This window comes from Oncorhynchus tshawytscha, linkage group LG25 (assembly GCF_018296145.1).
Source record: "Oncorhynchus tshawytscha isolate Ot180627B linkage group LG25, Otsh_v2.0, whole genome shotgun sequence".
NCBI classification, from domain to species: Eukaryota; Metazoa; Chordata; class Actinopteri; order Salmoniformes; family Salmonidae; genus Oncorhynchus; species Oncorhynchus tshawytscha.
In genome coordinates this window covers 31,656,252-31,671,486 of record NC_056453.1, presented here as the reverse complement: position 1 = coordinate 31,671,486, position 15,235 = coordinate 31,656,252, and the positions used below count along the sequence as shown (strand labels likewise).

Below are 15,235 nucleotides of genomic sequence, written 5' to 3'. Positions count from 1 at the left end.
TGAAGTTCCCTTAACCAAGGCACTTAAACCCTATTGCTCAGTCGTCACTAATTAAGTCATAAACCCTGCCCATTTCTAAAATGTATGGTCTTAAAATCTTATTTTAAATCAACGTTAACCTTATCCTTAACCACACTGTTAACACTATGCCTGACCATACCTTAAATTAAGACAAAAAAATCACTTTTTGTTTTCCTTATTTTTTACAATATAGACATATTTTGACTTTGTGGCTGTGTTATCTAGCGGAAGCCTCGTTGCTCCAGGGTCACAGTTGATAATAGCTGATAATTGGCAATAAACCCACAATCCCTGTTAAAAATAAAAAAGTATACCAGGCATTGTCTGAGCAAGGCCCATAAAATTGCCTAAGACTTTAGCCACCCCAGCCATGGACTGTTCTCTCCACTACCGTCTGGCCTCCGGTCTCAGACCAACAGGCTTATCTCCTAGCAATAAGACTGCTGAACAGCTAATCAATCAATGGCTGCCCAGTGCCCACCCTTAACATGGTCTATCTGCACTGAATCTATGCACACTCACAGGTCTCTATCCATACATTCACACACACTTACACTCACACTCACACACACACACATATTCATGCCCACAGGTACAATCACCATAAACAACGCTTCTGGGACAGGTTGGGGATATTCAGCTGTCAATGATGTAGTTGACAATATGGATGATATTTGCTTTTTATAATAATTCTCAAGCTGTTTTTAACCAAGTCCAATTGACAACCTAAAAATACATGTTTGTTGTACGCATAGTTGTACCTAGTGCTCAAAATACTGTACGCTTTTGTTGTAGCTACCTAGTGTTCATGTCATCATTCAATCAGACCGAGACCTGTCCTTAATATAGCAACATGCCAATGTGATAGGAATATCCCTAGGCAGTGCTCAGAAAAAAATCTTAAGGGGATTTAATGTGATCCTGTTTGTAGATGAAGCAGATGCTAAACTACAGGACTGCTTTGCTATCACAGACTGGAACATGTTCCGGGATTCTTCCGATGACATTGAGGAATACACCACATCAGTCACTGGCTTTATCAATAAGTGCATTTAGGACCTCGTCCCCACAGTGACTGTACGTACATACCCCAACCAGAAGCCATGGATTACAGGCAACATTCACACTGAGCTAAAGGGTAGAGCTGCCGCTTTCAAGGAAGCTTACAAGAAATCCCGCTATGCCCTGCAACGAACCATCAAACAGGCAAAGCGTCAATACAGGGCTAAGATTAAATCATACTACACTGGCTCCGACGCTCATCGCATGTGGCAGGGCTTGCAAACTATTACAGACTACAAAGGGAAGCACAGCCGCGAGCTGCCCAGTGACACGAGCCTACCAGACAAGCTAAATAACGTCTATGCTCACTTCGAGGCAAGCAACACTGAGGCATGCATGAGAGCATCAGCTGTTCCGGACGACTGTGTGATCACGCTCTCCGTAGCCGACGTGAGTAAGACCTTTAAACAGGTCAACATACACAAGGCTGCGGGGCCTGACGGATTGCCAGGACATGTGCTCCGGGCATGTGCTGACCAACTGGCAGGTGTCTTCACTGACATTTTCAACATGTCTCTGATTGAGTCTGTAATACCAACATGCTTCAAGCAGACCACCATAGTCCCTGTGCCCAAGAACACAAAGGCAACCAGCCTAAATTACTACAGACCCGTAGCACTCACGTCCATAGCCATGAAGTGCTTTGAAAGGCTGGTCATGGCTCACATCAACACCATTATCCCAGAAACCCTAGAAACCCAACAAACTAGATTGGTCCAAACACACCAAGACAGTCATGAAGAGGGCACGACAAAGCCTATTCCCCCTCAGGAAACTAAAAAGATTTGGCATGGGTCCTGAGATCCTCAATCATTTCTACAGCTGCAGCATCGAGAGCATCCTGACCGGTTGCATCACTGCCATGTACGGCAACTGCTCGGCCTCCGACCACAAGGCACTTCAGAGGGTAGTGCGTACGGCCCAGTACATCACTGGGGCAAAGCTGCCTGCCATCCAGGACCTCTACACCAGGTGGTGTCAGAGGAAGGCCCTAAAAATTGTCAAAGACCCCAGCCACCCCAGTCATAGACTGTTCTCTCTACTACTGCATGGCAAGCGGTACCGGACTGCCAAGTCTAGGACAAAAAGGCTTCTCAACAGTTTTTACCCCCAAGCCATAAGACTCCTGAACAGGTAACCAAATGGTTACCCGGACTATTTGCATTTTGTGTCCCCCCCCAACCCCTCTTTTACGCTGCTGCTACTCTCTGTTTATCTTATATGCTTAGTTACTTTAACTATACATTCATGTACATAATACCTAAATTGGCCCCACCAACCAGTGCTCCCTCACATTGGCTAACGCACATTGGCTAACCGGGCTATCTGCATTGTGTCCCACCACCCGCCAACCCCTCTTTTTACGCTTCTGCTACTCTGTTCATCATATATGCACAGTCACTCTAACGATACCTACATGTACTGTCACACCCTGACCATAGTTTACTTTGTATATTTCTATGTTTTGGTTGGTCAGGGTGTGAGCTGAGTGGGCATTCTATGTTTCATGTCTAGTTTGTCTATTTCTATGTCTGGCCTGATATGGTTCTCAATCAGAGGCAGATGTTAGTCATTGTCTCTGATTGGGAACCATATTTAGGTAGCCTGGGTTTCAGTGTGTGTGTGTGGGTGATGTTCCTGTCTCTGTGTTTTCACCAGATAGGGCTGTTTCGGTTTTCGTTACGTTTCCACGTTTTTTGTAGTTTTTTTGTATTGATTCGTGTTTTACGTTTGTTGATTAAACATGGATCGCAATCTACACGCTGCATTTTGGTCCGACTCTCCTTCACCAAAAGAGAACCGTTACATGTACATACTACCTCAATAAGCCTGACTAACAGGTGTCTGTATATAGCTTTGCTACTCTTTTTTCAAATGTCTTTCTACTGTTATTTTATTTCTTTACTTACCTACACACACACACATACCTTTTTTTGGCACCATTGGTTAGAGCCTGTAAGGAAGCATTTCACTGGAAGGTTTACACCTGTTGTATTCGGCGCACGTGACAAATAAAGTCCAGGGCCCAGTTTTTCTAAATATTTAATCAAAATTATGCTGTGCTGTCTCAAGCCTGAACCCGCATTAAATTGTTCCCAGCAGAAAGACAACATTTCGCCCAAATATCATGATCATGGAATCATATAAAATGATCTTCATTGTAGCATATGATGTGGTATGTTAGGGATTTTCTCTTTTCTCTTAAAAATTGCTTCCAAAAACATGTAGGGACCACATCTGACGAGGGAGCAGAATTTATCTGGATAAAAAAACTAGGAGGATAAGCATTTTACTGATACGATATTGTTATGTACAGAAGTCCAGAAATGACATGTGAAAAAAAATAGGTATATATCTTGTCGAGATCACAAGATCATTTTCTCTTCATCACGACATAACAGAAGTTGTTTTGTTGAGATCATAATCATCAAAAGTAGCATGCATCATCCATTAATTTGTACAGATGCACAATAACCACCTCAAGGAACCCTGTGATCGCAATGCGCTTGTGGGACATTTAAGCCCTGAAAGATCCCTGACATGAAGTTCTTTCTCCCAGGCTGCGAGCCGCCCCCAAGACCACAGCCAATCGCATGCAAGAGACAACGCAGTTAACTTGTCTTCTTGTGAGCTAGCTAGGTAGTCTTGTTAGCAAGCTTGTTATCTATGCTGGTTGTTAGCCTTGTAACTGATATGTGTATAATATTTGAATCAGTGGAGGCTGTTCACTCCATTCTGGCCATTATTATGAACAGTCCTCCCCTCAGCAGCCTCCACTGATTTAAATTTAAAGCTCCATTCCTGACAACCGATCAGATTCCATTTCAGCCTCAGAGCTTGATCAGATTTGCTAGCAGCCTCAGAGGCTAACAGATCAGGATTCTGCCTTGTAGGCTGTTTCATAGGTAGAGATCATTGCCTTTTAGGCTGATGCATATGATCCAGAGTGGGTGAGCTCTTTTTCCACTCAATTGTTACCCAGAAATGATTTGATATTGAGATAAAAAAGCATTGGACCTTTAATAAAATACTTTTTCTGCTAACAGATTCCTCTGAAGGTATTAAATTATAGTTCTCAGAGGCTGATAAGTCATTATGCTGCTTTGTAGGCTGTTGCAGACAGTCTACAAGGCAGCATCCTGACTTATCAGCCATTGAGGCTGCTATTGAATCTGATCAGTGCACTAGGAATAGAGAGCACACACTCTTGATTATATACATAATGCACTTACTACTAATCTGCCTGCAAGGAGCCTTACCTGTGAAACAGTCTACAAGACAGAATCCTGACTTACCAGCCTCTGAGGCTGTTAGGGAATCTGATTCAGCTCTGAGGCTGAAATTGAATCTGATCAGCCTGTCAGGAATGGAGATCACTCACTCTGTAAATTTAAGTATGATCCATAAAACATGAAGTGTCCCTTACAATTATATACATATCAGTTACAGAAGCTAAGAACCAGCATAGATAACAAGCTAGCTAGCTAGCTAACAATACTACCTACCCTCTTAGAAAAAAACGGTGATATCTAGAGCCTAAAGGGGATCTTCAGCTGTCCCCATAGGAGAACACTTTGAAGAGCCCTTTTTAGTTCAAGGTAGAACCCTTTTGAGTTACACGTAGATCCCTTTCCACATAGGGTTCTACATGGAACCCAAAAGAGTTCTACCTGGAACCAAAAAGAGTTCTACTTGGAACCAAAAAGGGTTCTCCTATGGGGACAGTCAAAGAACCCTTTTGGAAACCTTTTTTTCTAACAGTGTAGCATACTTTTGAAGAAAGCTTGGAGTGAGATTTGCTATGTGAATTTAATTGCCCCCTGGCACAACTGCTAGATGGAGAGTCTAGGCATCCTCCCCCAGGATAATGTTACAGTTTTAAAAATCAAAAATTAAAAAACAGGTCAGGTGTCTTCAGGATGCCTTGAACATTAATTGAACACTCAAAATTTGACGCTTTGTAACTTTCAGATTTTCAGGAATGAAATCTAAAGTATGCAAATATTGTTTTCAACATATTCTTTTGGTGGTTTGACACTTTATTCAGGAAATAATAATAAAGTAATAATAACAATATTATGGTTGATGGCCGTGGGTAATCATATCATAGATTGCAGTCTCCTTGTCCATAGACTTCTTTCAAGGTAAGGACACAAACCAACAAATAATCTGCTCAGACCCCAACCAAGGATCATCAAAAGCCGTGCTATAAATTCTCGGAGAACCCAAAGATTCCTAGATGACTTCCAGACTCCCTCCACCTACCCAAGGACGTCAGAGTACAAAAATCAGTTAACCACCTAACTGAGGAACTCAATTTAACCTTGCGTAATACCCTAGACCCAGTCGCACCCCTAAAAACAAAAAAACATTTGTCATAAGAAACTAGCTCCCTGGTATACAGAAAATACCCGAGCCCTGAAGCAAGCTTCCAGACAATTAGAACGGAAATGGAGCTACACCAAACTGGAATTCTTCCGACTAGCTTGGAAAGACAGTACCGTGCAGTACCGAAGAGCCCTCACTGCTGCTTGATCATTCCATTTTTCCAACTTAATTGAGGAAAATAAGAACAATCCCAAATGTATTTTTGATACTGTTGCAAAGCTAACTAAAAAGCAGCATTCACCAAGAGATGATGGCTTTCACTTCAGCAGTGATACATTCATTAACTTCTTTGACAAAACGATCATGATCATTAGAAAGCAAATTACGGACTCCTCTTTAAATCTGCATATTTTTCCAAAGCTCAGTTGTCCTGAGTCTGCACAACATTGCCAGGACCTAGGATCAAGGGAGATGCTCAAGTTTTTAAATTCTATATCTCTTGACACATTGATGAAAATAGTCGAGGCCTCTAAACCTTCAAGCTGCATACTGGACCCTATTCTAACTAAACTACTGAAAGATTTGCTTCCTGTGCTTGGCCCTCCTATGTTGAACATAATAAATGTCTCTCTATCCACCGGATGTGTTCCAAACTCACTAAAAGTGGCAGCAATAAAGCCTCTCTTGAAGAAGCCAAACCTTGACCCAGAAAATATTTTTTAAACTATCGGCCTATATCGAATCTCCCATTCCTCTCAAACATTTTTTAAAAGCTGTTGCGCAGCATCTCACTGCCTTCCTTAAGACAAACAATGTATATGAAACGCTTCAGTCTGGTTTTAGACCCCGTCCTAGCACTGAGACTGCACTTGTGAAGGTGGTAAATGACCTTCTAATGGCGTCGGACCGAGGCTCTGCATCTGTCCTCGTGCTCCTAGACCTTAGTGCTTCTTTTGATGCCATCAATCACCACATTTTTTTTGAGAGATTGGAAACCCAAACTGGTCTACACGGACAAGTTCTGGCCTGGTTTGGATCTTATCTGTTGGAAAGACATCAGCTTGTCTCTGTAGATGGTTTGTCCTCTGACAAATCAACTGTAAACTCCGGTGTTCCTCAAGGCTCCATTTTTAGGACCACTATTGTTTTCATTCTATATTTTACCTCTCGGTGATGTCATTCGGAAACATAATGTTAACTTTCACTGATATGCGGATGACACACAGCTGTACATTTCGATGAAACATGGTGAAGCCGCAAAATTGCCCTCCCTGGAAACCTGTGTTTCAGACAACAGGAAGTGGATGGCAGCAAATGTTCTACAGACAAAACAGAGATGCTAGTTCTAGGTCCAAAGAAACAAAGAGATCTTCTGTTAAATCTGGCAATTAATCTTGATGGTTGTACAGTTGTCTAAAATAAAACTGTGAAGGAACTCTGCATTACTCTGGACACTACTCTCTCTTTTGACGAATATATCAAGACTGTTTCAAGGACAGCTTTTTTCCATCTACGTAACATTTCAAAAATCAGAAACTTTCTGTCCAAAAATGATGCAGAAAAATTAACCCATGCTTTTGTCACTTCTAAATTAGACTACTGCAATGCTCTACTTTCCGCCTATCTGGATAAAGCACTAAATAATCTTCAGTTAGTGCTGAACACGGCTGCTAGAATCCTAACTAGAACCAAAAAATGTGATGATATTACTCCAGTGCTGGCCTTTCTACACTGGCTTCCTGTTAAGGCAAGGGCTGATTTTAAGGTTTTACTGCTAACCTACAAAGCATTACATGGGCTTGCTCCTACCTATCTTTCCGATCTGGTCCTGCCGTACATACCTACACATAAGCTACGGTCACAAGACGCAGGCCTCCTTACTGTCTCTAGAATTTCTAAGCAAACAGCTGGTGGCAGATCTTTCTCTTATAGCTCCATTTTTATGGAAAGGTCTGCCTTTCCATGTGAGAGACGCAGACTCGGTCTCAACCTTTAAGTCTTTATTGAAGACTCATCTCTTCAGTAGGTCCTATGATTGAGTGTAGTCTGGCCCAGGAGCGTGAAGGTGAACGGAAAGGCACTGGAGCAACGAACCACCCTTGCTGTCTCTGTCTGGCCGGTTCTCCTCTCTCCACTGGGATTCCCTGCCTCAAACCCTATTACTGTATTACCTATTACTTGAGTGGGTTGAGTCACTGACGTGACAATCCTGTCTGGGTTGCCCCCCCGGGTTCCGTGGGGAGACCTTCATGGGCTATACTCGGCCTTGTCTCAGGATAGTAGGTTGGATGTTTGAAGATATCCCTCTAGTGGGGGCTGTGCTTTGGAAAAGTGGGTGGGGTTATGTCCTGCCTTTTTGGCCCTGTCCGGGTATCGTCGGACGGGGCCACAGTATCTCCCGACCCCTCCTGTCTCAGCCTCCAGTATTTATGCTGCAATAGTTAATGTGTCAGGGGGCTAGGGTCAGTCTGAATTTAACCTCTCTCTCTCTCTCTTTCTCTCCCTCTCTCTGAGGACCTGAGCCGTAGGACCGTGCCTCAGGACTACCTGGCCTGATGACTCTTTGCTGTCCCCAGTCCACCTGGTGGTGCTGCAGCTCCAGTTTCAACTGTTCTGCCTGTGGCTATGGAACTCTGACCTGTTCACTGGACGTGTTACCTGTCCCAGACCTGATGTTTTCAACTCTCTAGAGACAGCAGGTGCGGTAGATATACTCTGAATGATCGGCTATGAAAAGCCAACTGACATTTACTCTTGAGACGCTGACCTGTTGCACCCTCTACAACCACTGTGATTATTATTATCTGACCCTGCTGGTCATCTATGAACATTTGAACATCTTGGCCATGTTCTGTTATAATCTCCACCCGGCACAGCCAGAAGAGGACTGCCACCGTGCTTCTACATCTGCATTGCTTGCTGTTTGGGGTTTTAGGCTGGGTTTCTGTACAGCACTTTGTGACATCAGCTGATGTAAGAAGGGCTTTATAAATATATTTGATTTTGTAATTTGGGTGAACTATATCTTTAACATAGGGCTGGAAGAAAATCCTGCTTGCTATTTTTTCTATTTTCCCTGGTGCTGGGTATTCGGAAATATAAATGCAAAATGCAACAATTTCAAAAATGTTACTGAGTTACAGCTCATATAAGGAACCCCCCCCCCCAAACAATCCCTCAGGTGAAGAAGTCGGATGTGGAGGTCCTGGGCTGGCATGGTTACACATGGTCTGCAGTTGTGAGGCTGGTTGGATGTACTGCCACATTCTCTAAAAAGACATTGGAGGCGGCTTATGCTAGTGAAATTAAGATTAAATGATCTGGTAACAGCTCTGGTGGACATTCCTGCAGTTAGCATGCACTCTACTTCAAAACGTGAAACATTGTGGCATTGTGTTGTGTGACAAAACTGCACATTTAGAGTGACCTTTAATTGTCCCCAACACCAGGTGCACCTGTGTAATGATCATACTGTTTAATCAGCTTCTTGATATGCCTCACCAGTCAGGTGGATGGATTATCGTGGCAAAGGAAAAATGTTCACAAACAGGGATGTAAACAAATTTGTGCACAGAAATGTTGAGAAATACGCTTTTTGTGGATATGGAACATTTCTGGGATCTTTTATTTCAGTTGGACCAACACTTTACATGTTGCGTTTATATTTTTGATCAGTATATACAGCATATAATTTATTTTTGGTCTATCTCTGTTTTGTAATTTTCATTCAATTCGCAAGTGGCCAGGTTGAATCTATATCTCAACAGAGAAATCGTCAAAGCGAAGGAAACAGATCCTCTCTCTCTCAGTAGTGTATTCTGTAGCCCATGTACCTGATGCTGTCAGGTCAAAAAGAGTATAACATTATGTTGCCACCCCTGGAATTGAATTCCATCGCAAGGGAAACCAGCTAGTGTTTGGCTTCCCTTGATAAAAATAATCATAAAATAATAGCCAATCAGCATTGAGCTGAGATGAGCGAGCTCAACTCTGAATGGTCTTGGTGCAGCAAAATCTTGCTAACCTTGGTAGGTCCCTTCACCTACATGAAAATAAAATAAAAACACATTCTGGCGAGCCTGAAACTAAAGCTCTTTGGTCGAGTCCGGGTCAACAAGGCTCTCGTTTGGGAACTTGTCAATGCATTTGCAGAGTTCGATACAGCCATGGCTGAACACCTTGGGACAATCACCATATTTACAGGTATGTCAAACACCATACAGAATTACATCATTCAGAGCATCACAGATGTGATACAAAGTGAAATTGACAGTGAGATCAGTTCAGCACCCTTCATAGCAGTCCAGGTGGATGACACAACAGATATGATAAGGGTGTAAATGTGGGAGATGCCTTTTTTTTAGAGAGCAGACAAAAACTAACTGGTGATTAGCACTGTTGTAATGGAAACTATCAGCAAATACAACCCAGCAGCCAAACTCATCTGCCAGACTTACAATGGTGCAAGCTGCATTAGTGAGCAGTGACGTGGGGTTTAGGCGTTCGTGAAAACCCATTGTTAATATGCCCTGTTCATTCATTGTTATGCCCACAAACTAAACTTAGTTTTAGCACAGGGGACAAACAATATTCAAAATGCATTGTTTTTTTTGTTGCATCTATTGACAATTTTCATAACTTCTTTACCCGGTCATGCAGAAACACAGTCATGCTTACTGAGGTTGACAATACCATTCAGGTACCGGGAGGCTGTGCCACTCCTTGGAACTTCAAAAGTAGAGCAGTGCATGCTGTGCACAAAGGCCAGAGATTATTGGACATTGCTTTTGATCGGATCATTACTGTGATAAAGATTAAATTGCCCAGAGTAGTGCTCTGAAATAGAAACTGAAAGAGTTCATGTTAAGAGGTTTGCTGACATGAAGAGCATCGACTTCTTCCATGTTCTTGATCATGGGTCATTTTCTGAGTATTCAAGGCAAGAGGGGTTTCTTGACAAAGTACTCACACAGCTGTTCCAGATGTACCCTTTCTTTGACAACCAGTGGTTGAAAGAATAGCTGCAGGTACCCTATGCTGATGCCTCCTTCCACAAACCACCAGGTGAGCTGCTGCAATAATATGACCTGTACACCACTTTACCCAAGCTCCTGAAACTGATGCTCACCATCCCTGTTACAAGTACACTTGCTTAAAGGTCATTTTCCTGCCTGAAAATAATTCAAACCTACCTACGCAATAGCTGTGGACAAGAGAGACTCACACATTTGGCTAAAATGGCAATGGAAACGTGTGTGCTGCATGAACCAGCGGAGTACTGTATGACAAAGTCATTGACCATTTTGCCAGCATGAAAGACAGGAGGATGGCATTCCTCTACAAGTAGGGTGAGTCAACATGTTGTTCTCTTCGTACACACACACACAGATTGATTTGACTGAATTGTTTATGGCGTTATTAAATTGCCATTGTAATAGACTAGGCATATACTTAATGTTGTTGTTTAAATGGTTTCTGTTTTCATCTTTGCCGTAAGATGATCAATGTCTATATGCTTACAATTTGTGTACCATGTTCATTGTTAATTTATTGTTTTAGCTCGGTTTATTTCATGTTTGCTTCCATCTTTGCAGCAAGATGGTAATACTTAACTATTTATCTTGTCTGGACTGTGGGCATATATTCTGCACAGGTTTATTCTAAATTGCATATATTATTGTGACGAGTCAGTGTGAATGTGCTCGTTGAGAGAGGCGCTGTCCAACTGGCGGTGCTGATAGCGGAGGCCGCACCAGTAACTCTTTATCTCGCTGCTATACCATGTGCAACCGTGTTTTGATCTTGCCTAGCCATCTTGTCTCAAGACGACCACAATGGAAATAAGTCCCGGACTTTAATGTATGTTATCTTAAATGATTTTACTTGTGTGTATGTATGGTTTTTTCAGGTTTTATGTGTGCTTGTTTTTTATAATGTCAAATGAATAAACTAAACTAAACTCTCTGTGATCCTGAATCAATAGTTAATGTGCTCAGAGTCTGTTTTAATGCACATCTTGGGGTTACCACAGGTTAACATCAGTATTCCAGGGGTTTCTCCCTATAGTTAGCCTACAACATGTCCAAGTTGAAGTGCATTTCTGTTGTATTTTCCATTAGGCTATTTTAATCGTGCTGCTTCGGAAAACATTTTAGTAAGGATGTTATTATAACTTGAGCAAACCAATGGTGAAATTAGCTTTGCCAACTAACTGCAAACTTGCATTTGACCATGCTGTGTAGGTCATGTAACTGTTTGTTGCATGCAATATTTTATTTGTGGACTTGAATTTATTCCGCCACTGTGTGACATTTGTACTTTGGAACTGTCTGTAAACGTTAGAATGCATTTTAATGGGTTATAGAGAAAACAAAGATATTTTCACAATATAGGTTGTCAAAAAATGTTTGGCCCTGGCTTGTTGCGTCTGAACGTGAGAAGAGGGTCAAATGCATCTCTCACAGCCAGTGCGTGAAAGTCGACAGCGCTGTATCAACACGACCGCTCGTATTTATAGAATGTATCTTTGTGATCTCGACAAAACAACTTTTGTTATGTTGTGATCATGAGATAAATAAGTTGTGATCTCGACATGAGGATGGATTTGTATTCATTTGTCCTCTCTGCACTTCCGTAGTTATGGGAGTTGTAGCAGAGTTTCTAAACCCAGAGACGGAGCATTGCGAGACTTTCGGGATTGCTTGCAAAACAGACAAGGCTGACTGGGGTTTGAGAAGTCATTGGGGGAAGTGAAAAATGATTCCTTTGTTTTTCCTCGAAATCTAAATGCACAACCTAGATTCGAGCCAATATCGTCAGTAGTTGAACATGTTATTATGTTTACCTCGTGAATGTGACAAACTGACACACTTTAAGTTGTGTCTAAAACACTCGAAGGAGTTCGGCACTAGACGACTATTAGAACCGATGGCGTGTTTCTACGCATGAGTTTAGCTAGCCAACAAGTGTGATCTGGGATTTCTAATGCAGAAGCAGTTTTAGCCTATCTTCATACTATACTGTCTTTGGTCGTAGCAGAGAGGAAGAGAGGCCCAACTCGGCAGAAAATCTGTCTCCCTCCAGCAGGTGGCGATTTTTCGTTGTTTTCGGCAACAAGCAATGACTTTTTGTATGGAAGTCCATGAGAGTTCCGAATCTGGTCAACAAACAAATGGTTGTTTTTTTGCTACGGGAGGTTTATTTGATCGAATTTTTGTACGTTTTGTAATGTTTAAGGTGTTATTAGTGTACTGATATAAGTAGGACACGTAACATCCCGGGAACTTTGAGAAAAAAAAGTGTTTATATCGGAGATGGCTAAGCATCTCTCTCCCTTGAATACAAGCAGTTGACGTGACATTTCAAGTCATCCAATCAAATTGTATTTGTCACACGCGCCTAATACAACAGGTACAACCTTACCATGAAATGCTTACTTTACAAGCCCTTAACCAACAATGCAGTTTTATGAAAATATAGTTAATGAAATATTTACTAAATAAACTCAATTTAAAAAAAGGCGGCAGTGCCCCTGTGACAATAATTTTGGACCCCCTTGTGGCCCCCCTAAATGTGGAGTAAGAAATAATTTTTACATAACTCAATTTTGCTATTGTTCTTTTTTTACATCTGTTATTAGACAGAAAATGCAAATAAATTGTTGAATGATTATGAACATGGTATTTTGCCTGCAATGCAGTGAAAAAAAAACCGATATGACGACAATAACGTCTAATGTGGCCCCTCTAACTGGCCCCAGTTTGAAATGGTCTAGAACCGCCACTGCTCAGTGGAGGAGTTGCATAGTTTTGTCACAAGTCGTACCATTCCTAGCCTAGGACCTTGGTCATAGAACCTGAGAAGGGAGATATGGAGATTAAGGAAGTTTTAGTTTTTTGTCAATGTGTAGTTCGCCATTAAACCAATAGAAGAAGAAACAAATTGGTTTCATCAACTTTGGTTGAGATTGTTTATTTAAATGGCGACGTATCACAAATAATTGAATGTAGGTTGACCGTGAATGGACTCACATTCCAGTACAGTAAGTGGCGGTGTATGCACCTTACGATCCGCCAACCCAATCCCAAAGAAGAAGAAGAAGAAGAAACATCTAATTATTGTATCTTGCGAAAATGACTGTAGGGGAGGAGCCGATTGCGTGGGATGGGTGTCTGGTAAAGAAACGTTGAAAGTAGTCAGATGGATATAAGTAGCTAGCTAAATGAGAAGGAACCCATTTTAAGTGCTAACGCACTCTTTCAAGAAAGCATATTCGACTGAATCGGATATTTACATTTTTGTGTAGCCATATCAATGCCCAAGTGTGATATTTAGCTAGCATGGTGTTACAAAGGAAACATTAAGATGTTGTAGCTAGCAAGCTAACGTTATCACGAAGTTACACAGAAGGATACAAACTGATCATCCAAAGCTAGCTGATATACTACGAGCCAACGGTAGTGAACTACATTATCTTGTCAAGCAACGAAGAGAACACAACCAACATTTGGGAAATTGTAATATGAAAGAAGACGTGTCGGAGAAATTAGGATTTGTCCCTCAAAAAGACATAGTCTACAACAAACTTCTTCCTTACGCGGATATATTAGACGAGGAATCCAATGACCTTTTGGGTAAAATCAAAGGAAACTTGGGCCGGGCTGTCCAGCTTCGAGAGATATGGCCGGGTGTCTTGTTTTGGACCAGGAAACTTTCCACGTAAGTGCTAACGTTAGCTAACCCAGTTCAGTTGTCTGGCTTTCTAGATAGCTACTGTAGATAACTAGTTAGTCAATCAAATGTATTTATAAAGTCAATTTTGCATCAGCAGATGTCAGTGCTTATACATAAACCCAGCCTAAAACCCCAAACAGAAAGCAATGCAGATGTAGAAGCACGAAGTTAATCATTCATCTACTCTTAAGTTAATTTGGGCCGCTAGCTACATAATACATTTGCTTTTGCCAAATAGTGTTTAGAAGCTGCCAATAGCTAGCTAAGGCTCGTTTTACGTTGGAGCGAGTGGGCTGCCCACCGGTAGTTAGCTAACTATTTGATCGGTGTTGGCATCACTGACTGGGCGGGCGGTTGTGGATTTAGCTAGCTAGCAGGATTAGCCAGGCCAAGAAACAAGCTCTTACGTGAGGTAGCTAGCTAGATGTGTTTTGTGCTCAAACGTGTAAGAATGCTAACATAGCCATGCAGCAGAGAGTAAACATTAAAATGTCAAGCCCGAGATAGCAAGCAACATAACTAATGCCATGTCATAAATCACGATATGATTCACGTTAGCACTGGCCATAAGCAACGCCATGCTACCAATTGCTGTGTCATTAGAATATGACGCTTGCTAACTAACTTGGCTAATACTCCCTAAGCATCTTGTTTGTAAACATACTTGTGGTCTTAACTAGTTGGTTGTACTACCGGTAACTTGCCACAGAGTCATTACTTTATATTTCTAACATCAGTTGCCATGTTCCCTAATGGCACAGCTAGTTAGCTACTTGAGACACTGAGCGAGTTTGTTTTACATTGCTCGGCTAGGCGGGGTTTACTCAATTGAGACCATTTCATTGGTCCAAAGTGAAATGTCCACCCACCCGGGACACCGGGCTATGCAAAACGATTTCGCCCAATGTCACTGACATGACCCTATTGCCCAAATCCCTTTTAACAAACCATGCCTTCACTTAGGCTGGCTAAATTGGCCAGGCATTGCATAGTCACTGACTGTATCAGAAGCACGTGAAGTCTTAGCAAGTGATCACAACAGCCTTGGTTTAAATAAATAAATGGGATTCTTGAGTCTTCCCATTAGATT

At 41.9% G+C, this 15,235-nt stretch overlaps 1 protein-coding gene across 1 annotated transcript in view; it reads left to right on the top strand.

Annotated features, from left to right (window-relative positions):
- The first annotated feature begins 13,384 nt into the window (after nucleotides 1–13,384).
- Nucleotides 13,385–15,235, top strand: part of LOC112224603 (proteasome activator complex subunit 4B) — a 66,867-nt gene continuing 65,016 nt past the window's right edge. Inside the window, 1 exon segment of the mRNA XM_042306238.1 lies at nucleotides 13,385–14,130. Coding sequence (XP_042162172.1) covers nucleotides 13,934–14,130 — 197 coding nt within the window. The 5' untranslated portion in view covers nucleotides 13,385–13,933.